At 44.6% G+C, this 26,098-nt stretch overlaps 1 protein-coding gene across 3 annotated transcripts in view; it reads right to left on the bottom strand.

Annotated features, from left to right (window-relative positions):
- Window positions 1–26,098, bottom strand: part of LOC147708002 (uncharacterized) — a 507,148-nt gene that overhangs the window by 213,797 nt on the left and 267,253 nt on the right. For all 3 annotated transcript variants that reach the window (XM_086926813.1, XM_086926814.1, XM_086926815.1), the window contains exon 6: window positions 17,891–18,029. In XM_086926813.1, coding sequence (XP_086782939.1) covers window positions 17,891–18,029 — 139 coding nt within the window. The remainder of the gene's footprint in view (window positions 1–17,890; window positions 18,030–26,098) is intronic.

The raw sequence follows: 26,098 nt of genomic DNA, 5'->3' as shown, positions 1-26,098 counted from the left end.
TCACCGGTGAGTATATTCCAAGTAGGGAAGAGGTTGTTACCTTATAGTTAATGTGCTAGCGTCGGATTCAATTGTAAAGAAGCATCAATGGTACCGTACTTTGTGACAGTATTACCGACTCCTTTCTGGGGACAAAAGTGAGACTATGCTTAATTAAAAATTGCAGAGTGGTGGCCATACCGTGGTTTAATCTAGGGCATACGCACGTTACTTACGAAGTAAACGTTTTCAGGCTTGCTTCGCCCTGGGCTACAGCACTGTAGATAACGGGCGCTGAAACAAGGATTATGGAATCAGCATGCGCGGGATAACTGCTACGCCCGGTTCAGTAATGAGAGACAGAGCTTGCCGCTGGGCATTAGCGTTCCACTTACCTGGACATAATAAGCCAGCCGCCTCTCCCAGGGGTGCTCGGACGATGCCGGTTACTGAGTAGAGGCATGTCCGCGGGGATAGTTTCTAAGGCTGGCCCGATCACGTGTTGTGGGCGGAGGCGTCATTTGACGCCGGAAACTGCGTTAAGGTGTCGGCCATCTTTGAATGGAGAAAGATTAGAAGGCTATAGATAGACAGTATAGGGTTTGCTGAGCACTACTGTTAGGACAAGGGCGTTATGTAGGCAAACATAGAGTGTTGTCCTCAGGGATTAATTGTGAACCAATTTGAAACAATTCAGATGACAGTGACATATGTGCAACAAAGTGACAGTTGTGCATAAGTGAAAAAGTGACTATTAATTTTGAGAAATTTTAAAAAAAATTATAAGAAATAATGTAATTCCCAATAATCAGCTCCAGATGCTTTGATGCAATCAGAAATTCTCATCGTCAAACACAGTTTGTAAAGTCTTTAGTGGGACCATCGAAGTCTCATTGAGCATCCCAGTCTTGTTTTCAGAATGTTTTCCGGCCCAGAAGTTCCCTCAGAGCAATGTTGTCCAATCCTCGCTCCGATTCAAACCTGTGCGGATCGTATTGAATTGGATAATAGATTTTAGTTCTTCCCTGTTGAGCAGTTGTTGTAAGTTACCACCCCTCTGTGGTACGGTACCATTGATGCTTCTTTACAATTGAATCCGACGCTAGCACATTAACTATAAGGTAACAACCTCTTCCCTACTTGGAATATACTCACCGGTGATTGCAACTTCCCGGTTCTAAATCTCGATTTTCTGATTCATTGAACTAGCCGTAGTACTAATGCACCTGAAGAACATGCCACCGGCCTCCGGGTTGTAGGTGTGAAGCTGTGTCACTTGTGTATACCCTAATAAAGCTGGTTGAACTAAAAAAAAAAAAATTGCACTCACCAACAAATTGTGTGATCCTAGGCAAACCACTTTTCTCCCCATACCTCAGGTCCATTATCTACCAAAAAATACAGTTATACAAACTTTGCTGTGCTGCCACATCAACTCAATGAATTATCCTTCAAGTTTTTTAAGTTGTAAGTGATATACAGAATTACCTCCTTGACTCCTCAAACTAGCAGTGCCCTTTATGACATCCTACTCCCTGCTGTTACCACGACAAAGACTCAAAGAGGAGTTTCTAACAAGCTTCCTGGAAATGATTAAGTTTCAGGAAGAATCCTGAGTACATCCTGAACACAAAGAGAGAGTGAAAGACTTGAACACAGAACTCGGCATCAGGCACATTAGCTCTCAGATACATTTTAATTCACTGTCCCCTGCCCTTATAACTTTTCATATTAAGGTAAACAATATTTTGGAATATGGCTATTTGTGCATTAATATAGGAGCATTTATACCCTTTATGCAGTTGGTTGCTGCTCCATCATGCAACCATAGCATGACCATCACATAACACATGAGTAGTCCGCCTTTTGGCATATTTTCTCGAGGGTGTTGCTTTCAGTGGTGCATCAGAGAGTGATGAGCATCCCGAAGGATATGATTAGGGGCTTACAAAATTCATCCAGTTCAAATGCTGAATGTTAGCATCTCTCCTCAAACTTCCTGCATGTGAAAAGCCTAATTTATCCTCATTTGACAATGAAGTTTGCAATTATTAGCAATTATTTACCAGGGTTCAGGGAGATTCTGCAAATTCGTAAGAACTATTCATTGCAGAGGTTCAATATGTAATGTAATGTAATGTAATTTGACTTATATAGCGCACAAATCACCCGAAGGTCTCAGGGCGCTTGCTTAGGGAACCCGTCCTGGTATTCCCTTGTGAGATACCCCGGCAGGGTATCCACAAGGTGAAAGCCAGGCATCCCACCGCGAGGGGCCGTAGTGGAGATTAAGCAAGCTATTGCCCAGAGTCGCAGAGTGTGACCCCGTGAGTTGAGTAGGCACCGGCGCAAGAATTATTGAGTCCGTGGAATTTTGAGCCCGAGACCCTGCCGCGTCGGGAATCGAACCCTGGTCCACGGCCGCTCTCAGCCTCCGGGTCTGCCGCCTCTAACCACTGAGCCACACTTCAATAGGTTCCTGAGCATGTATTCGTCCCAAATCAAACAGTTCTTGGGGATCTGGGCCAATACATTCGGCTCCTGGCCATTGCACGGCCCTGCAATAAAAGGGACATTACAGTGTTTTGCTGTCGTTTTGTTTTTTTGGATAACTAAACAAATTCTTCTATTGAAATAATTTCTGAGCAGGAAAACAGTAAACGAGAAACCTAGAACTAGATAAAGAAGAAGTGGAAGAAGAACTTGAGATTGTTGATATTGAAGTTTCCTTTCTTATTGACAAAAAGGAGCAAATCCCCGAAATACATAAAAGAGCTGATTTAGCATTATAGTTAGGCATTCAAATTAGTTTATTGCCATACATCATCAATTAAATATTCATGGATGTACAAATAGCATCCCACATATATCTTAACTTTCTGATCGAAAACCCCCTCCACCATGCACCAAAAGGCTAATTTATCACCCCTATTACATCCTCACATTCGATTTTGGGAGAAGATAGAGCAGGGATCTTAAATTAACCACATTGTGCCAAACACATGATTCCTGGCTGTTAATCCCCAACCGGAAAAAAGAACAGATTAAATAGACAGAACGAGTAGTGTTACCTCCAATAAGGACTTATTCCTTTAGTCAGTTGGACCTGGGGGTTGCAACCCTGGGTCTAACCAGTCATTAAATCCAATACTGTCCTTTATCCAATTTGTAATTGCTGACCAGATCAACGAACCCCATTTCATAGCTCCCCTTTCCTTACACTTGTGTAAAGTTTTTTCTAAATTATTAATACTCAATAAATGGGAAAACCACTGCAGCGTTGTCGGTGGTACAGCATTTTTCCATGCTGTGGCTATAGGGAGGTGTGCTAAAGTCATGGAGATGAAGATAAAATTGAGCTGCCGCAGGTCCCCTGAGGAGCGCTGATCGATACCAAATAGCGCCAATGATGAAATTATATGAATCTCTATGGTAAATACCTTCATCCATAAAGGATCTATCCCATCTTTAAATGGCTGCAACTTTCCACATGTACAGAACATATGCACCATATCTGCAGGCGCCTTCCCACAGTGGGCCCTTATCATCAATTCTTTTACCCCCGCTGAACAGTTTGGCAGGTGTGTAGCACAGATCAAATATTGGTAAGTATTGTTGGGTTCTCAAGCTAGCTACCACGTGTCCCCAATCTTTTTGCCCATCTGACTTCTTGTGATTCGAGGTCCTCTGGTACCAAATTAATCAATATTGTTTAAATCTGCACGATCCTATTTCTCCAGTGCAAAATTGTATCCAGCAGAGGGATTCTTTCAACTGATAAAAGCTCACTCCCTAACTTGTTTAAAAAATCCCTGATCTGCAAATATTTGAAAAAGGTTATTGCCCCGAAGTCCTGCTGCAAATCACCAAATGAGCTTAATTGTAAAAAAAAAATTAGGTTGCCCAGCCTGCTCAGCCCATCTTGTTCCCATTGATTGCATACCGCATCATGAAATACTGAGGGGAAAATAGGAGCTCGCCACAATGGAGCATACCTCTGTTGGCCACGCCCACCCCTCCAACGCCCCGAACACCTTCCATAAATCATGTGTCAGTATAGGAAGCGCAGCGGACGAGCGCAGCGGGCGCGACGATGGCGCGCCGAAGGCGCGCTTACGGCAAGCTCGTCTGCGCTCGTCCGCGCTAGGCAGAGTGCAGAGCCAGGCCTTACAACTTCAACCATCGATCAGGCACGGAGTTACGATAGGGACGTCCTACTTCGCCTCAATAAAAAGGTACATGACTCATGCCTACACAGCCTACTCGGGGACCACCCCCTTAATCGATGCTCCCACTGCCCGTACAGACTCACCCCCACTGTACCTATATTGTCTTCCCCCATCCCAATACGCATGGCCCTAATTAACTGCAGATCCCTTCCCAAGCACTCCACAGAAATCCATCAACTACTGGAAAATTATAACCTTGAAACTCTCTTCTTAACAGAAACATGGCTAGGCCCAGATTCTGACCCCGACATTGTCAACTCCCTTCCCCAGGCTTCCTTATTCACCATATGGATCGCCCTAAGGGAAAAGGTGGGGGCATTGCCATAATTCACAAAGACCAGTTCTCATGCCGTTTTCAAGGCAGTCCTCTCCTCGACTGTGAAAACGTCATGTTCTCCATCCAGGTCTCCCCCTGTCAATCTATTTTAGGCTTTCTCGTCTACCGCCCCCCAGGACCATTAGGTCAATTTTGCGAATCCCTCACGGAGCAGTCATACACTCTGGCCGCGACCAACTCCACATGTTTGATCCTGGGCGATCTGAACATCCATTTTGATAAAAAGGAAGCCAAACCTACCGCCGACCTGATAGCAGATCTCGAAACCCTACAACTAAAATTACTAGACCATCTTCCCACCCACACACTGGGACATCTGCTGGACCCGGTATTTACCAACATCAACGATCTCACTGTCCTCGACCCCATTCCAGTACCCTGGACCGACCATCTTCTAGTCCCAATCAACTGGCAGATTACTCGCACTCCGCGTCCTACTGCCCCTCCTAGCAAGCCCTCACGATCTTGGTCCAAATTAGATGTAGAAATCTGGAAACATCACCTAGAGAGCTCCCCTCCTGCACTTAACACTAACCCCATTCGCGCTGATGCAGAATTTGCATCATGGATAGGCGATACTCTGGACAAAACTCTCCCCAAAAAAATCTCCAGTAATCCACCGAGTAAAGCCACCTCCCCCTGGTTCACTGACGAATTGCGGATTCTAAAAAAAGCTTGCAAGAGATCAGAAAGAGACTGGAGGAAAAACTTTGACCACACTAGAAAAACCGAATATAAAACAACCCTCCTCACCTACAAAAAAGCACTCAAAGCCGCACAAGTCAACTATTTCGAGGAGAAAATAAAATCATCCACCAACTCATCTCGTGAAACGTTTCAAATAGCCAGGAAACTTCTCAAAGTGCCGGAGCCCCCCCCCCCCCCGGTTGAACCCTCAGCCACTCGCTGCAACGAACTTGCTGAATTCTTTAATTAAAAAATCATCAATATCATCAAATCACTTCCCCCTATTACTTTGGACACCCACACAGCCCCCCCTGACGTCGACCAGCCTACTCAGTCATCAATAGCATCAACTGTTCAGCTGTCAGCCCTCACTCCGCTTACAACTGACACCACCCTTCGCATACTCAACTCCATCAAAAGTGGTAGCCCCAATGACTCCGCTCCACTTAACATTCTGAAACTAGTCGGACCCACTATTCTACCCTATTTGACTAAATTAATCAACAACTCACTCACCTTAGGCATCGTCCCTCCCAGCTGGAAAAGAGCAATGGTGAAAGCATTGCTTAAAAAACCTCATCTTGACCCGCTGGAACTAGGCAACTACAGACCAATCTCCCTACTCCCAGGCATCAGTAAAATAGCTGAGAAGCACGTCAACCACAATCTTTCCCAATACCTCGAATCTAATGGACTACTAGAACCTTCTCAAACGGGATTCAGGCCGGGCCAGAGCACAGAGACTGCAATATTGGCGGTAGTCGAAGAAGCAAGGAAAATCATGGACTCAGGAGGATCAGTGGCAGTGATCCTCCTGGATCTCAGCGCTGCCTTCGACACCGTCAACCACTCAATTCTGATCCAGTAACCTTGGTATTGCAGGAACGGCTTTGGCTTGGCTAGAATCCTTCCTCAAAAACAGATCCTTCCAGGTGGCCGAGGGCACCTTTACGTCCAGATCCACAGCCATCAGCTGCGGGGTACCTCAGGGCTCATCTTTGAGCCCAACCCTTTTTAATGTTTATGTGTCCCCCCTCGAGAAAGTCGTCGCCCCCTTCGGAATTAAACTACTGACCTATGCCGACGATACTCAACTGGTGGTATCCTTAAGCCAGCAAGACCATTCCCTTCCCAACCTCCAAACCTGTCTTATCGAAATAACTAAATGGATGAACAGTTCCCAACTCAAGCTAAACAACGATAAAACAGAGATAATGATTTTGGGCAACAAATCTCTATATCACTCCACATCCATATGGCCTTCAACCATGGGTCCTCCCCCTGTTCCTAAACAAGAAATTAAGAGCCTGGGTATTTGGTTAGACGAAGAGCTCAACTTCTCAGCCCAGGCGCGGAAAACGGCTGGAACATGTCACGGCCTCCTTAGATCAGCAAGGAAAATCTTACCCCTGCTTCCGGCACAGTCCCACAAACTTCTTATCCACAGCCTTGTACTGTCCCGCCTGGACTACGGCAACGCCCTGTACCTAGGTGCCTCCAAAAAAGTTCTGGCAAAACTTAAGACAGCTCAAAATGCCGCAGCCCGCATTCTTACAGGAACCCATCGTCGCTGCTCAGCCAAACCCTCCTTGAAGGCCCTACACTGGCTCCCCATTCAGGACAGAATACAATTTAAGGCTCTCTGCATGACCTACAAAATTCTGCACGGCAAGGCCCCCCCTATACTCCAAAACCTTATCTCACCTCACACCACCTCAAGAACACTCCGTTCCTCCAACTGTAATCTAGCCTCTGTACCTAGGATTAGGAAAGCCCGCTCCGGCGGCCGATTGTTTTCATACAACGCGTCCAAACTATGGAACTCGCTTCCTACAAACCTCAGAGCCAAACCCAACCTTCTCTCATTTCGCAGAGCACTCAAAACATGGCTATTCCCATGAGGCTCGCCCTCACCAGGTTCTTGTCATTAGCGCTGGGACGCTCACGGGCAGCCATGCGCTCTACAAATCTGTAAAATAAAATAAATACCTGTTTTACCTTTTGATTCCTACTTTACCCTTGATCTTATTCCAAATCTTAAGGCTGCACCAATGATTTTGAACTTCACCTTCTTATAGTAGCTGGGCTCAATATGCCTTAACATACACACCCCCTACGTCTTCCCCAGCAGTATAATTCGTAGATAGTTGGCAGTTCTAGTCTTGAAGAAATAATATACTTCCTACTCTCTCTAGCCTAAAAGAAAACCTCCTTGTGTTGAAACAGGGCTGCCCAGTAATAAAACATAAAATTAGGTACTGTCCAGCCATCCCGAACTATGGAGAGGGATAGATATTTTAGAGCCTGGCCTGCCCTTTTATACTGCCATTAAAAATTAGTGCAAATGGCATCCGTTTTTTTTACCAACAGCCCCTCCACTAGTGATATGGCTCTAAAGAGACATAACACTTTAGGTAGCATGCTCATTTTTACCACATTACATCTGCCAGCTAGGGTAAAGTATAATACGCCTAAAATCTTAACTGACTTTACCTGGGAACAGATTAAGATTTAACACACAGATAGAGCCCACAAATAAATAATCCCTAAAGTAGCATTCTCTACTCTGTGGTTGTCTGACATAACAACATTACCAGTGCAAACAACCTGAGTTTTTTCTCCATTCAGATGATATCCTGAGAGTATCCCAAGTTTCTCACCTACTTTTTCATCTTCAGCCAACACATTTTGGAGATTGGATGTTAACAAAGCACTGTTGTCTGCATAAGCTAAAACGTTTGTTTTGTGGCCATTTATCCTCACCGGTTTAATAATCTGATTTCTCTATAATTGGTTGATCATAGGGTCAATGTACAAAGCAAAAAGAATGGGGGAGCAGTGATAACCCTGCCTTGTCCCTTTAGTTATCATGATCTTCCCTGATTCTAGTCCATGATTTGATGTCGGGCAAATGGATTGTGATACAATGTCCCAATGACCTTCATGAGGCCTGACCCAAACCCTTTGCACCTGAGCACAGTCCAAAGGTAGCCCCAGGATACTCTAGCAAATGCCTTCTCTGCATCGAGGAGCATCATAGCAAAGGTTTCCTGGTCACCTCAGGAATGTCAAATAGTATAATAGCACGTCTGATATATTCTGTGGTTCCTCTCCTCTGTATGAATCCATGCGGCCAGGGCGAGACCACTTTGGCTATGACCCTCCCCATGTGCGTTGCAAAGTTCTTTGAGCATAGTTTTGGGTCAGCATTGATCAGAGATATTTGCCTATAAGACCCAGGTGTATTTGGTGGCTTCCCCTTTTTTCTGAAGACCACTATATTAGTGCCCCACCCTCCCCATGAGGTAGGTGGAGTCCCATCTCGTTGGACTCCAACGAGTATTTCTATCAGATCCTTAGCTAGTTTTGAGAAAAATACTTTTTAAAACTATAGTGGTATTTTGTTAGGACATGCAGCTTTTCCTCAAGCCAGTGATTTTAAGGCATTGGCTACTCCCTCAAGAAGGATATTGAATTCTAATATTTTGGTCTCAGTATCTAGAGATGAAGATTCCAGGTTTACGCCGGAATCTATAGTTTGGAAATTTTTCACTATTTCACCTTGTGAAATTAAACTTATATCAAAGTATGTAACCTACTTCCAGTGTGAAAAAAATCAACAGAGAAAAAAAGGGGCAAATGCAATTTTGGAACAACATCCATACATAAGCATCTTATTGCTCGGCAGGAGGAAGAATTCATCACTGAGAAAGAAAATGGATGAAGAGGCAGGTAAATTAACTCCAGCCATACAGCATGCCATCCCTGCTTGGGAATGTTGCCAGGTGACATTTTGCAGGAACATCAGGAAATCACTGATCCCTGATTCAAACAATAGGATTTGTGTGTACGGTGTGTGAAAATGTGATATACTCTAAACAGCAGAACAGGATTGTTTGCCTCGATCAAGTTCGTCTTCATAAAGAAATCTAGCAAGAGGTAGGTTTTTTCTGCAGTTAACAAGCCCCCAGATGCATCAAGCACCGATTCTGCTAATTCTAATTTGTGAAAAACACAGAATCGCAAATTAGAATTTGTAGAATGGGATGCATCAAAAAATGCAGCCCAAAAATGCGATTCGCAGTCGGCCACAATCGCGGAATGCGAATTTTGCAAAATCGCACAAAAATCGCAGAATCTCCTGTTACCCATGCTGAAATTGCGATTTCGCAATTACCGAAATCGCAATTTGCGATCTCGCAAATTGCGAGATCGCAAAAACGGGAAGTCACATTTTGAGCACAATGATGACATCACAGCCAGGTAGTAGGCAGTTCCCTCACTCATTCTGAACACAGAGCTGGAGAGAGGAGGAGGCACAGCACTGAGCTCTATCAGACACACCCTGCAGCCCCACAACAGGACATACATCCAAATCCAGAGTGTCCCAGGATGCAGCAGGAAACAGTGCAACTGGCAGGAAAATAAAAATAAAATTTTCCGAACAGGAGCTGGAGTTCCTGATCCAGGGAGTCAACAGGGACCACGATAGGCTTTTTGGGAAGCAATCCAGGAAGGTGCCTGAAGCAGACAAAAGGCGCATTTGGCAGCGCATCAGGGCGAAGGTAAATGCGGTAGGAGTGACCCAGCGCTCAATTGATGACCTGAAGAAGAGGTGGTATGACCTCAGGGGCCATGCCAAAGAGCGCATAGCAGAGAGGCTGGGGGAGCAACGGGCCACGGGATGAGGAGACCCCACAGTTGCGGACAAAACTCCACTCGAGGACCTTGTTGAGGATACCATCAACCAAGCAGCCTGCGTGGGGGTCACTCAGCTGGAACACCTCCCGACCCACACAACAATCCCAAGGTAAGAGCTATGCAACTGCAACCCCGTTCCCTAACAATGCCCATGCCACCAGAGCTAGCCATTTGATAACCCCAGTAATGGAGTCCATGCACATCAGAAACTCCCTATAGCATTGTGGGACCTGTAGTGTGACAATAGTTCCCTGATAGCCACACACAGCCAGAACTGTCAAGTGAAACATATCCCTAAAGCCAGTGAGGAAATGCAAGCCTGCATACATGTTGCAACATCCCATGTGCAAGATTCATATCATTAATCATGCACCCATTTACATCACAGGTGCTGCAGAACCAGAGAGCACAGACAGCGAGGCACTCCAAATTGAGGAGACCCCAGAGGAAACGAAGGGAGAGAGCCATCCTGCCCCACGACCTGGACTGACACACACACCTGCACCAGTACCACCACCTCCCTATGCGGACAGGGCCACCCCTGCAGCCACAGGAGGAGTGCAACCACCCCATGTGTCACACATGGCAGTGGAACAGGCCACACCACTACCCAGGAGGCAGACACGCCGCACAGCCACTGTGCGGTCATAGTCAAGTGACCGGTTGAGGCAGCAGCGTAACGTGGCAACACGAGCTGACAGGCGGCAACATGCCCAAGATCCAGGGCTTGGGATCGAACGCCGGATGCTAGCTATGGACCGCAAGCAGGCACAACATATGGCAGCCATGCAGCTGTACAAGACTGCGCGCAATGTCAACCAGCTCATGGAAAGCATGCAGGAGTTAACAGCTGCAGTGAGGGAGAACAGCCAACTCATGGTGTCGCAGCAGGACCTCAACCGCCGCCGCCACTGCCAGCTGCTGACCCGGCTATCAGCATATACCAGGTCGAACCACCTGATCGGGAATGCAACATCCCAATGGTCACAACAGCAGTCCAAAACCAGCAGGTGTGTGGCCATGGCCATGCAAGGGGGGGGTGATGATGCCAGTGAGGGCACATCCAGCCTAAGCAGCCTGTCTGTGCCGGTGGTAACAGAACGGCGACGCAGTACCAGGCCCAGTGCAGCATCACAGGCGGATACGGGTGAAGTGGATGTGGAGAGGCGACAGGGTGCGCCCGGCCGGAGGCGCCAGTGATTGACTGAACATTAGCAGCAGTGCCATGCTGATGTACCAAGCACGCCTGCTCTGCAATCATGTGGCTGTATAACGCAATACAGTAGTCATGATTTAAAAAAAAAAAATTGATAGATCTTGTTCACAACATTATAAGAATTTATTTCAAACGCAATTCCTAATCATGTCATTATTTCATGTTGCATGCATGAGTGCAGTGTTGTGTGCGGGGTATGGATGCACTAGAAATAATTCAGTGTGATGTGATGGCGCCTGTGTCCTTCAGCAGGATTCTCCCCGCGTGCATGATGCACATGTGCAGGTGGGCGGTTGTCCCCCTCCGACTCACTGCCAGAGATCTCCACAGGTATCCTCGGCTTGATAGCAATATTGTGGAGTATGGCACACACGGCCACGATGCGGCAGTAGACCTCAGGCTGGTATTTGAGGGCCCCACCAGTCTGATGTAGGATGCGGAATCAGCTCTTTAACATTCCAAATGTCCGTTCAATGACATTTCTTGTGTGAATGTGCCCAGCATTGTAACGCTGTTCCTGTGGTGTTGCAGGGTTGAGGTGTGGGGTGAGGAGGTACTCACAGAGGCCGTAGGCGCTGTCACCTGAAGGATAGGAGCAGAGGGTCAGTGCCTGTTATGCGCAGCTATATGGTCTTGACGTACTGTATGTGGGCATGTGTACTTACCTAGGAGATGTCCTTTGCCAAAGTCACCCCTGGACAAGCGGGTGTGTATGCCGCTGTGCCTGAATATGAAAGAATCATGCGTGCTCCCCGGGTATTGGGCCACTATGTCGGTGAGGATTGTCTTTGCATTGCAGACCATCTGGATGTTGAGTGAGTGGTAGGACTTGCGGTTCCGGTGCATGTATTCTGTATCAGCGGGTGGGCAGATGTGGATGTGGGTACAGTAAATGCATCCAATTACATGGTGGAATTGTGCGGTGTTATAGAAGTCAAGCTTCGTTTGATTTAAGTTCTGTTGGGTGGTTGGGAAGGTTATGTAGTGGTGTATCCGGGTCAACATGGCGTCCAGAAATCTCCGTAGGCAGCGTGACAGTGTGCTCTGGGAGATCCCCCCTGCATATGCAACTATCCCCTGGAAGCTTCTGTAGGCCAGGAGGTGCAGGCAGCACAGGACCTGGACATGGGTGGGCACTGCATTGTTCCTCCTTGTTGGGTGCTGCATCAGGGGGTCAAGGTCTCGAATGAGCTTGGCTATCATTGCCCCATTCAGCCTGTATTTGGAGTAGATCTCCTCTTCAGTCTGGCCCAGGAGTGTTATCCACAGCTGGAAGATGCGGTCCTGGATCCTGCGTTGGTTCCAGGCTGCAGCCTGGAGCCTCAGCTGCCTTGCTACGATGTATAGACCTGGCATTGTGAATGTCCTCATGCTCCCACTGTGTTTCCTTAAGTGTGTTTGTTTTGCCCCGCCCATTTTTCTAGTTGGAATGTTTTGTTTTTTTCCTAATTGAACTTCATGGTTACCACCTGGTTTAACTTCTCCTTAAATTGCGACTCGCATTTAGCGATTTTGATTTTTTCTCGCAATTTGTGATGTTTGATGAATTACATTTGCAATTTATTTGTGAATTCGCAAATTAATTCGCAGAATAATTGGAAAATCGCTGTTACAGATTCGCTAAGGGGGTTCCACATTGATTCTGCGAATTTATGTTTGCGAATTCGCAAATTCATGTTTTTTTGCTTGATGAATTGCGGTCGCAATAGCTGTTTCGCAGCTATTGCGATCGCAATTTAGGTTGATGAACCTATGCACTAGTTCTTTCTCCCATGTTTTTTAATAAGCACTACTGTCACTAAAATAATATTTTTTCATTGGTTTTCAGTAAACACAAAAGTAAGTTGTTCTTTTTAGAAACCACTTTACCGGTTTGAAAAAAGATGCATTTATATTTTCTTTGTTATGTATGTAAATGCATATATCTGTCTATGCAGGATCAGTGTCCACCATGCCATGCCATGGCACGCCAGCCCTACTGCATGCAGGTTTTGCCCTTGTGCAGTAAGGTGAGCTGCAAGCCTGCGCCAACTGTGCACAGCTGGGTTTGGCTACAGGTCCTGCTCCAAACTCCCCAAGAGCAGCCAATCCTCGTGGTCGGATTTGGCTGCATGGCCTAACCCAACAAACCAAAGGTGGCCACACCCACCGCGTAAGGCCTTCAGCCATGCGTAATGGGGGTTGGCCAACCTTGGCAGGGTTGGGTGCAGGACCTGGCCACCAGCAAAGTTGGGTGCGGGACCTGACCGGAGTTGGCTGAATATGATAAAAAAAATATATATTTACTGAAAAAATATAAAGGTTAAATTGTCAAGTTAGGAATGATAAATGGTAATAAGATCTTACCTTACATTAAAAAAACAGAAACTCACTGAAAAAAGCTAAGGGTTAAATTGGTGGTATAATTAGATAATTAGATAAGGTAATAAGACCTTACCTTATGTGACAAAAACTCAAAAAAAAAGGTCAAAGTGGAGCTTTAGTTAGGTGTTGAAATAAGACAAAAATTAACATTTAAAAAACCAACAAACCACTGATATTCACTAGTTATTGTTTACTGAGCTAACTATAATTTCTGCCCTGGTCATGCACTGCTTATGACTTCACCTATTACATCACTCATCACATGTTAAATGACTTCATTGATGACATCACTGATGGCATCTCAAATGTGTCTACATTATATCATGCCTATATTTTCATCATTTCATATTTTATATACATAGATAACTTGTCAATCTTTTATGTTTCTCTGTTTTTACCTGCAAATATCAACATTGTATTTCTGCAGTGATAGATTGTGTTAGGATTATTCATCTGAGTGGGAAAGGGTGCTCTCTTAAATTGCGTCCATCTTAATCTTGGGACTTTGGCACACCCTGCGCATTAAATCTTCAGTTTATGATGCCATCGAAGATTTACACGATCCCAGTTCAAAAGATGACATCTCAAATTTTGTGTTTGAGATAAAAAACTGAAATAAATTCATGCTGTCTTCACCTGTTTGATAATCTTACCTCAAGTGTAAAGAAGCAAGATGTCCGACTAAGTCACAGTTATCTACCACAGTAAGTGCAGTGGTACCTCTCTGCATGGCTTATATTTTAATGTCAGGTTAACAGTAACTGACCATATAAAGTGCATGGAAGGACGTTGCGAATTGCAAGTGACAGAGAGGGTGTTGTCCTGGCTGCATAATGCTCTTGGAAATGTGCACAAAGATTCCATTGCATATACTGGAAACGTGGAAATGCTTGGGTGTATCTTCTATTGGCACACCTTACGTTTTATACATAGATGGAATCATGGCCTTTCTAAATGCAAATGGATGTACTACACAGAATCTTTGGGACAGTAAATCAATGTATTGTATCAAACTTAAAACACACCAGATAGAATTGGGACTGTAAAGCCACATAAAGCTGAAGAGCTGTGTGCTATAAGTAGAAAGTGCAATAGGCAAACCATGTGAGCCTGAAAGTCAGTCAGTCATCCTTAACAACTAAAATCTCAGTACTGCTGAAAATTGTGTCACCCCATACATCTTCATCCCAGAGATGAGTTTCACTGCTCCTCATAATAATTCTCACTTGATTAGGTTTTGCCTATGGCGCAGTGGCGGCTGGTGACATTTGAAAGTGGTGGCCCGTAAAATTGTCGTATTGCACCGCGGCGAGCAAGCGAGCCTGATCAACCTAATTTTGAAAAAAAGAGTGGGATAATGGTGCATTTTCAATCAAATTTTAGGAAGCAGGAAGGTTAATAAAGCAATAAGATTGAATTATTTATCATTTAAGAAATCGCCAATTTTTATGAGCTATAGAGGACAATCTAATCTTTGCGTATGCTGATGTTATCATTTACCCATATTAACCTTAGAACACACACACTCTTGTAACGGTTTTAACTATACAATAAATACACGCATCGACTGTGCAGTGCTGGGAAAGAGCAGGCTGGACCCGACTGTGTCTGTCGCAGCCACTTAGCTCCGACTTGCAAGTAGGCACACAGCCCACTGAGCTACCGTGATGGCCTCCTATGGCAATGTTATTTGCCACTCGTGACACAGCCTTGACCAGAGAATCCCCTGCTTGAAATGGGGCCTATGACAACCTTCCTATGCTGTGCTGAGTTTAGGAGAAGGTTTGTACGGCTGCCGCTGGTACTGGTTTGAAAGCTCTGACATCCGCAGCTTTCACTGGAACTACTGTGCAATTAATTTCAGACACACTTCCTCTGAAAACTGAAACCCTGCTAAGGTCACACATATTAAACCTTCCAACAATCACCACGTTACTCCCTTCAACTCTCTGCGCATTCTGAAACACTTTCTTCAGTGAGACCCCCAGAGAGGCATTCTGGTACTTGCAGTTTTTCACACCACATCAGACATCAAGGTTAGTATTTTGAAGTTGTTTTCTAGTGAAACTCTGAGGTACTCTGGTTCCTTCAGCTATTCACATCACAATCTTTCCTGTATTTTCTCAACTTAAAGTCAATATAAAATGCATCTAATTAATCACCTTAGATACGTCATTACAATACACACTGATGCCACAAAATAAAATGTACTTCAGGTAACAGATGTACAACTCACCCCGCCCACGACAAATACATGCTCGTTTGATCCCAAGATGACTAAAAACTGACAGGATGCCAGGCCAGGCAGCGTGAGCAAGCACTTCCCTGCACTCTTCTTCGACCGGTGCGTGCTGGTAGCTTACCCCATACTACGAACGAACAGCATACCTGCAAGAATTCCTGATGATTCCGAGAGGCCGGCGGGGTTGGAGATGAGTCAGTTACACACCACACAGACATCCCTCCTTTGACCCACTTTTCAACAGCTGAAAACTCCGATCGGAGAGGCTTGAATGCGGCATTAACCCTAGCTCCCTCTTTCGCTGGCACACTAGTTATGGGACATTTTCCTTCAAGGAGAAAGTGGAAAACTCGTACACTTTTGTCTCCATGACAAACGAGTACTGGCTCTGCCTCACACACCAGTGTTTCCACATTCCGACAGCTGACCTCCCTTTGACCTTCATGCCACTTGGAGGCCCTTTCACCTGAACATCCATTCCAGCAGCCTTTGACATAGCCAACAACAAGCTGTCCTCTGAGCCGGTTCTCTGACCTGCTGCATTCCCTATCGACAAAAAACGTTATATACCTCACGGGGCCGTTTAAATCCTCACGTCTGGTTTATTTAAGCCAGCTCTGTAAGACTAGGACAGGCACATCGATGTCGCTCGGAGAGCATAACATACCTCGACGGGGTCAATGAAACAAACAACCGAAAATAAACTCAAGATCAGGTTTTGTAAATTTGACGTCACGATAAAGCATTTGCACAGCTGCCAACCAGGTCTCAAACAGGAAATAAAACTCGGGCATCCGCTTGATGAAGCAAGCCTTTAATGTTGAATAAATAATGATGACGGCAAACATAGGCTTATGAACCCCTCTGCACATTAACTCGCGGGACATCTGCTCGGGTTCCTGTTAAAAAACCCACCTCGCTTCAGTTCACGGAACAGCAGCAGGCAGAGTGTTGTAGAAGGAATTGAAACAGGGAGGGAGAGGCGCAGACTCAATACACACTTTACCGGGGAATAAAAAGGAAGAAAACTTACCTGACCGCCGGTCAGCTCCGCATCTTCTAGGCCCTTGGCGCCTTCACTGGAGCGGAAACCGGAAACCCTGCCCTCCGTCCTCAGCCAATCCTGGCGCAGGAGCAGCACCAGGATTGACACAGGGCATGTTTGCTTTCTGCCCGCCTGCCCATTAGGAGAGCGAGGTTTCGCTCTCCTATGGGCATGCGAGCAGGCACAAGTGCGCATGCGTGGGCAAGGATGAAAAATGTGCCTCCGTCCCCATTCATGCGCACCTGTGCTGCAGTCTGCCCCTGACAATGCCTGTCAGTCAACATGACACAGGACCGCCCACCCCCTTCAGACTCTGAAGAGGCTGGGCGGTCCTGCATCATGCTAACTGACAGGCATTGTCCCTCGCGTATTTGAACTTAAGTAAACAGTTTACTTCAGTTCAGAGAGATGCCGAGGGAGCTGCGGGTACGTGCGGGGGGGGCAACGCCCCAACGCCCCCAATGGACGCACCGCCACTGCTATGGCGCAGGCACTGGGCTTGAGAAATCTATTGTTTTTAATACAAACTTAAAAGAGACTTACATTCCTCCTCTCTTTCCTGGCTTTTCATTGGTTCCTGTGTGTTTTACTTACCTTTCCTCCATTTCTATTGGCTGTAGCATATTTTCCTGGTTTACCAATGCGTGTTCCTCGTCTGCCTCTCTTATCAGTTTCCCGTCAACAAAATACTGTTAACATCTGCTTTGGTGAAACTATATTTTCATAATGTTTTGCCTTTTTTCACTTGCAACATAATTATATAACAATTTATCACCCGGAAAGATTAAGTGATTAGCAATGAATGAATATCTGAATGTTGCGTGGAGCCACAGAGACTCGAACCGGGATCCCCAGCTCTCGAGTCAGCAGCTCTGTTATCTGTCGGGGAGTTGTTTCCTTCTCCTGGACGAAGATTGATGAAAACAGCTCTTTATTTATTACACCGGTGAACACGATGCATTACCAACGTTTGTTTTTAACCTGAGCCTTAACAGCTGCTCTCGAAGTGACACCAAGGAGACCCAGATACTCTAGAAGAGATAAAATGGTAGCAATGAAAATACCTTGAAATAGGTTATGTGTTTCTCACCTCTCTTCATGATTTCCAGTTCTTGGTCTTACACCAAAAGGAGAAAGTGGGATTTGGTTTGCTATATGTTCTTCCTTTTCTTCTTCATTAACAGGAGATAAAGCCTTAGGTCCAGGATCTTTTTCCAACTTCCTTTCGTCTAAGGAGATAACATATTCATGAACCAATTTACTATTTTATAGAGGGACATATAGTATAAAAATAGTACTGTGAGTGCTTTGTCTCTGCCACACTGACGGCTGAGTTGTGTCTTAAACAGTTAAAGAGGGAGAGTAACGCTTTTTTAACAGCTTAGGCAGTGATAAATGATTGCATGTCACTGGCACTTTAGAGGAATGGGCTGCTTTTGGCTGGAAATGTAGCAACATTTGTTGACATATTTAAAGCAAACAGAACACAGTACATTAAATACACAAAGTGACATAATATCGCATTTCACCGGGCAACTCACAACAAACACTCAAAACAGAATGCAACACCCCTACTGTAGACAACACAACAAAAGCTTATTGCAATAATGCAGCACAAAAAACAGTAGCAAACAAACCAACAGACCACAACATTATCACAACAATATATCACACAACAAACATGCACGCCACACTCTCAGCCAGCTAACACAATAACAAAAATAAGATTGCCAAATGCATCGACAGCTCAATAAGACCCTATACCTCAAAACCCATTGAAACAAAAAGAACAAAATCAACTTTCTCTACAATCACTTAGCTAGATGCAGCCAATGGCATCTCAGTGGCAAACATTTACATAACCTAGAATACAACCATTCAGACAGCAATGTGCTTTACTGCAACAGCATTACGAATCTATTGGAATGCCTCATGTGCCAATGTACTGAGATCCACAAACTCAACACCGAAGAACACCACACCATCGTCACAACATAACAAACAAGAAGCAGTAACAACACAATATCAGTAGCTCAGAAACAATGAAACACTATTGATCACAGTTCAAACGACCTCACTGGGATAACATACAACAAACACACTCATGAAACGAATGCAATAGGAGATTAAGAACCATATTGCAGTCTTCAACAGCAACTGCCTCAGATATTTCCCACAGTGATCACTTTTCTAATCAGAATGCACTAGACAGAGAAACCTAGACGAAAAAATCAAATCCTCAATCAACACATCACCAAAACATAGTTCTCCTAAAGCAAAAGTCTAAAATAATCTGACAGCTTGCACTGGGATTGAGAAATCTATTGTTTTTATTACAAATTTAAAAGGGACTTACATCCCTCCTCTCTTTCCTGGCTTCTCATTGGTTCCTGTGTGTGTTACTTACCTTTCCTCCATTTCTACTGGCTGTAGCATATTGTCCCTTTTACAATAAATTCCACATTCTAAACACCCATGGTTCCCTAAGAGAACACAGGCAATCTGTCACACTCACAGACACAATATAGCACAATACACCATGTACTTATCAGATGGTATGCTCTCCAAAATACAGCCCAAAAGAACCTCCAGGGGAAAGTATGCGCTAATGGAATAAGAAACCAAATGGTGAAAGTGTATGACTTGGCTGTAGAACACTCTAGCAACATCACCTAAGAGAGGCAACACCCCAAATCCCTTCAACAGCAAAACCCAGCACACTAAAACTATAAACCCTGTAAGGATGTACTGTAACACACTGGAAAGGGCCTCCAGCATCCTCTAGCAAACAACACAATTCCCAAACCATGCAGATGGCAATGTAAGGCTCCCCAAAGGACACAACCTCAATTAAACAATTGAGTAATGGACAACCATCACCCTCATGTAACATGAAATCAAAGCTGAGAGTAATACGGCTCAGCAACCAAGATATAAAAGACACACTGGAAATATGAAAATACTTGGAGCTGGTCAAGACACACCACAGAAACAGAATGGTCCTACAACAAAGCAAAGTGGAATCGTAATAACTGAATAAGCACACCACACAGCAGGACCAATACATGCTCATGGGTGTCATTCGCCTTCCCAACCAAGAATACTCCAGCATCACGGCACACAAGACATGGCAATACACTGTTATCCTGACTCAGCACAAAAAATACACAAACCAGGCAGTATGCACTCAATCTCCAGATTGCTTCAGCAGTAGTTGGTCATTCTAGTGACCGAAAAAGGGAAATACAACCATTCATAAAATAAAATAGCAACAGAACATGTAGCAGCTGACAAGATGAAGATTGCTTGTGCTGGTCTTCCACTGGGACCAGAAGATTTCCCACTGCCAACAGCACTACACTGACAAAGAGAACAATGGCAGATCTCACTGCATCCTGCTCACCAATGATGCCAAGCAATGCCAAAGCCCCCACCAAGTGGACATGTTTTGCTAAAATGTCCTCCCGCTTTGAGACCATTTAAAAAAGTAAGTTTATTGCTTGAACTTCAAAGTGTGAAACTTTATACATAAAAGCCAGTTGATCCATTGGCCACAGTTTGAAACCACATTGACTGTGAAACTTACAAAATCATGTGCAACCCAAACTTATTTTTGAGTTGTTCACATTCAGTAGTGTATTTGTAAAATGTCACACACATGGCCGCACAAAAAAAAAGATTTGAAATGTAACTTGATGAGGTGATGTGATATAACGTACCTTAAAGTCGTTTGCTAAAAAAAAGGCAGTGAGCTGTAAACAGTTTTGTGATCCAGACACAAAGCGTTTAAGTAGATGTGATAATTTATACGTTGCCAGTGTGAAGTTTTTAGAAAGGGTTGAGGACTGAAAAGATGACGATCAACCATAGTTAATCAAACTATAGATTCTGAACAGTTTGTAATCAGCAAATTAAGGAACGTTTGATACCTAAATATCGGGAATTAGCAACATCTAAGCAGGAGGCAACCAAAACACAAACAACAGAAGAAAAGGTGGCCCAAAATCCATTGCAACCTTCACAATCGCGGCACTCTACACTGTAGTGAGAGGGATGCAGAATAGAGGAGCCCAACAGAGCAGGAGGAGGAGATGAGAGAGGATTTTCAGTTGGATGGTGAATAGTTGACCAAATAGATGAGGTTTATGCTTGGTATTCGTTTAGTGAGGAAGTAATTTTTATTTTAATTAATGAATTGGACCTTGTACAATGCAGGCCTACTCCATGCAGTGGAACAATTCCTTACTCTCATTCAGGTTATGTGTAGCTTATATATTTTAGCATCTGGAAGCTACTGACAGACAGTTGCAGCTGCAGGAGGGATATCTCAGAATGCTTTATGCAGGATTTAAGACTTTTCTAACTGCAATGTTGGCAAAAATAAATACTCTATGATGTACCTAATTTTCCATACGTGATTGGATGTATAGACTGCGCACCTGATCTAATGATCTCACCCTCTGAGCACATGTATCGAAATTGAAAGAGTCCCCACTCTATATATATAAATAGTGTGCAATACAATTCAATTCAATTCAATTAATTTATTTGTTCCGGAACTCCAACGGAGGTCCACAAAAATACACCAATACAACAAAAGAAACATGCTTTATAACAAATAAAAAATTCTGCCTTAAGCAATCAGCATAACATTATACATACCAACTAAACTAAATCCAGAAAATCTAATAAAGAACCAGGAATGTTTTAAAAAATTGAAATATTCTATGGCAGATCATTTCATTTGAGGGGACAACACAAACGATCGGGCTTCCTCAGCAGAACGAATATTAAATTTGATAAAAGAGGGTCTCAAAAACATTTGCCTTGCCCTTAGAAGTTCTGGACACACAAAAAGCACCTGATTGAGATCCTGTATTTGGATACAACACAGTCCACAAATTCTCTCCTCTCTAGGAGTTTTTTCCCAAATACCAGTTACGTCTCTCAGGGGCAAGAGGTTAGTTCTTAAAAGAAGTATTAGCCTTCTGATTCCATGTGGGACATTCCATAAGAGATAGGGCTGTGGTCTGCTCCCCATCACACTCGCACAGATTGCCTTGTTGCAGACTTTAAGGTGATTTAAAGATATATCTCTTGCTGTACTAATCGTGCTTACTGACTTCTTTAAAAATGACTTCAATGCAAGCTGTGGCATGGGTAAATCACAATTTATATTGAGCCCAAATAAATGGTTTGCATAGGCGAATGATCAAAAAAAGGCTGATTTATCTTTTAATTTTACAAAAATTTCCAACTTCAAGGCGGCCCTTAGAGTGCCCTCATCCCCCCAACGGAGGGAGTTCCCCCACCTCAGGACCGCTGCCAAAGAAGAAGTATAAGAAGAAACTAAATGGAATTCCAAATGAAGAACATGTGGGGCAGCCAATGAATTTAAATTACAAATTTGACGGAAAAACAGGCCTTCAGCCTTATCAAAAGAGAGCCAGTAATTCCTATCCAAAACTTCGGCAGCATAAGTTAATGTCGGGGAATTTTAACCTTAAATACTATCAGAACATGATTAAAATGACGTTTCCCACAATACCTAAATATCGGGAATTAGCAACATCTAAGCAGGAGGCAACCAAAACACAAACAACAGAAAAAAAGGTGGCCCAAAATCCATTGCAAACTTCACAATCGCGGCACTCTACACTGTAGTGAGAGGGATGCAGAATAGTGGAGCCCAACAGAGCAGGAGGAGGAGATGAGAAAGGATTTTCAGTCAGATGGTGAATAGTTGACCAAATAGATGAGGTTTATGCTTGGTATTGGTTTAGTGAAGAAGTAATTTTTATTTCAATTAATGAATTGGACCTTGTACAATGCAGGCCTACTCCATGCAGTGGAGCAATTGCTTACCCTCATTCAGGTTATGTGTAGCTTATATATTTTAGCATCTGGAAGCTACTGACAGACAGTTGCAGCTGCAGGAGGGATATGTCAGAATGCTTTATGCAGGATTTAGGACTTTTCTAACTGCAATGTTGGCAACAATAAATACTCTATGATGTACCTAATTGTCCATACGTGATTGGATGTATAGACTGCGCACCTCATCTAATGATCCCACCCTCTGAGCGCATGTATGGAAATCGAAAGAGTCCCCACTCTATATATATAAATAGTGTGCAATGCCAAATGCCTGATCATCTACCTAGTTGCTCAATACGATTCTTACATCTTTAGACACTGTAGACCAGAGTTCTTCAAACTGTGGGGCGCGCCCCCCCTAGGGGGCGCAACACCATCCTAGGGGGGCTGCGCACTCCACTCTAATTTCACTTTTGTTCCCTGTCGCAAGTCGTGGGGGGAGGGAGGGGAAATCGACGGGGCACGAAGTGCCCATGCTTTTACTATGTTTACCGTCCCCGGAGGGGGTTAATTCATTCAGGTTCAGCGAGGAGGCAGTAAGTCTCCTCTGCTAAACCAAAGGTAAACTGCCTCTCCAGGACATTTCATTTAGGAAATGAGGTCTGTGATGGTTTCTGCTGATATTCGCAGAAGCCATGGTGATGTGGGAGGGGCTGTTTCAGGTGACTGAGCCCAAATGCAAATTATACTTCGTGAAAAAATGGGAACAGCACCAACTGCAATCAGGAAACATTTAAAGTTGACACGGAGCCCGGGCCCCCCTTTGAGATGAAGTGAAGCCATACGAAGAGCACATAATGGTAAAGAACAAAATCATCCAGAAATTGGCCAAAGTCACAACATTCAGACCATGAAACAGTACATATTGTTGCAGCCTCATTTTGACACCTTAAAAGCAATTGATTTGTGGTGCTTGCCAATGGTCCCTTAACCAACATTCCTGATTGTCTGTCCCCAGGTAGAGAAAAAGCACATAGATGCTGCATGGATGGCATGGGTTCACCCACGAGTTTGGATAATGATCATCCACGAGCGTAGCCTAGCAATTATAAGCAATGTCCTTGGGAAGAGAAGGACAAAAGGTCGTAGGAAATTAATTTCCTGCAAATCGGCCAAATAATCCTTCACTGATGCAGCTCCCACCATCTGGAGCTCTCTTCTAGTTAATGTGAGAAGCTGTGACGAAAAACTCCATGTTTGCAAAGGGCTAAAAAAACACTTGTTTAATGTCTGTGATGATTTCTGTCGACATTTGCAGAAGCCCCGCTGCTTAGAGTGACTGAGCCCAAATGCAAATTATGCTTCGTGAAAAATTGGAACAGCGCCAACTGCAAACAGGAAGCATCTAAAGTTGGCCCGTAGCCCGGGCCCTCCTTTGAGATGAAGTGAAACCATACCAAGAGCACATACAAGTAATGAATGAAAATGGTTTCGGTGGAGTGTGTACTACTGATTTCAAATATCCTGATATTGCGCTTGAGTTCATCTTCCCACCTCCCTGTGAGTGGTTCTGCGGGCCCTGCAGTTTCTGAGGCGCCAGTGATTCTATCCTCTGTGGTTTGCCGGAAAAAAACGCATTTTCCAAAATTTGCGGGCAATTTTGTAAAAATTGCGGTCTTTTTACAAGACTGCTGTGTGAGGGTTTCGAATCCTCACCTGACGAGGACTCCGACCAACCGAATATGGCCGCCAGGGAGGAGGATTCCGGAAGTAGCATTGGTGGTCCAGTGTTCCAACAACAGCCGCAGAGAGGCAGAAAAGGCGTGGGGTGTCGGAAAACGGCGTTCCAGCGAAGGAGTCGCGAGACAGGAAAGAAGACGCGGATCGTCAGGAACCAGAGGAGCCTAGAGGACTTCTACCCGGACCTGGAGAAGAGGACGGGGAGCCCGTTGCCACCGAGGAGCCAGCGCCAGAGGGACGTGACAGCGGAGCCAACCCCACCGAAGGAAACTGCTCTTAGAGCACTGTGACCGGGACCACGATACTCCCCTACTTTGAGGAGGCGGGGTCTCCCTACACTACGTCCCAGGGGAGTCGTGGTAGTAAGCAAGTGCAACCTGCATGTTATGGGTTAATACGGGGGCTGTGGGCACGAGTAACAGGGCACTGAGGGCACCTAAGCATCCCAACACTAGGCACAGCACATAGGGACTTGGTAAAGGTGCACAACCCCCCCCCCCCCCATTCCATGTGTACCAGAAGACAAATAGTCTGAGTTTTGTTTTTTCTTTCTACTTTCTTTTGGGTATACATACACTGGATGGAAGAGAACGGAGGGAAGAATAGATCCCAGGATGTTCCCAGTGAAAGGCCTCTGAATACAGCATAATTGTTTTTTTTGTTGGTTTGAACATAGAAACTGTCTGGGACTTAAGACTGGTTAAAACCTAAGCCCCATATTACAATAAAGACTACAAAGAACCTGAACTCAGTCTGGGATTGAATCCTTGGAGAGGGGGTAGACAAACTGATAAGGGTAGCACGACCACATGCTGATTTCGCGATTTTTTTGCAAATCGCGAAATCCTGGAGAGTCTGATTTCAGCTTTATGAATTAACCCCCTCCTCGGAGGGTTAGCGCCTCCCAGAAAGGAGACAAAGTTTCATTTAAAACTACACAGGCAGGCTCGCAAAATGCCAGCCAGCCATGTGTTCTTTTAAACGGACTGCAAATTGCTTGTCTATAAATAAGGAAGCATGTTCCCTTTTATTATCAGCCATAGATTATTCAGGCAGCCCTAGAACACAAGTAAAAGTTATTTCAATTTATATTTGCTGTTCAAAGTATACATGGACAAGTACTAACAAAACAGCTTTATTAACATTAACAAACAAGCATTTGCAATGCAATAGGTCTCGCATTAACAAGAGTTTAAGCTATTGTCAATGCAATAGCTTAAACTCTAGCAAATGCGAGACCTATACCTTATCATATATGAGAGCACCTTCAAATGTGAGTTCAGCACGCCTGCTCTACAAAAAAAAAACCAGGACAATCACATTCCTATTCAGGAAAGGGGGCGCGACTCCTAAAGTGTTCCAGAGTCTCACTGGGAAAAGCATGTACTCCCTTGAGTCAAGTCCGGCAGACAAGTCTCAGTGCTAGGTCTTAAAAATACCAAGGACTGGCACTCAAAGCTTGACAGTACCAGGCAGTTAACACTCCAGCCTGAAGGTGTAACTGACACGGCCACAAGTGCCCGGTGCTCTCCAACGTGCACGGTGCTCTCCAACGTTCACGTCCAGGTGGTATCTTTCCCAGTCCCAGAGTTATGGACTGAGACGTTGAAGCCTCATCTTCTCATAGGGAAACAAGGCTGCTAGGATTCCCTGGCAGAAATACAGGCTCTTTGCCTCATCAGCTTGGGCAAGGAAGGCAGGTGGTTACAGGCACAGTCCCACCCCTAAAATTAGAGTGAGC

This window comes from Lissotriton vulgaris, chromosome 6 (genome assembly GCF_964263255.1).
Source record: "Lissotriton vulgaris chromosome 6, aLisVul1.2, whole genome shotgun sequence".
Taxonomy (NCBI): Eukaryota; Metazoa; Chordata; class Amphibia; order Caudata; family Salamandridae; genus Lissotriton; species Lissotriton vulgaris.
Note: the sequence above shows the minus strand (reverse complement) of the source record. Positions and strands in the feature narration are given on the sequence as shown.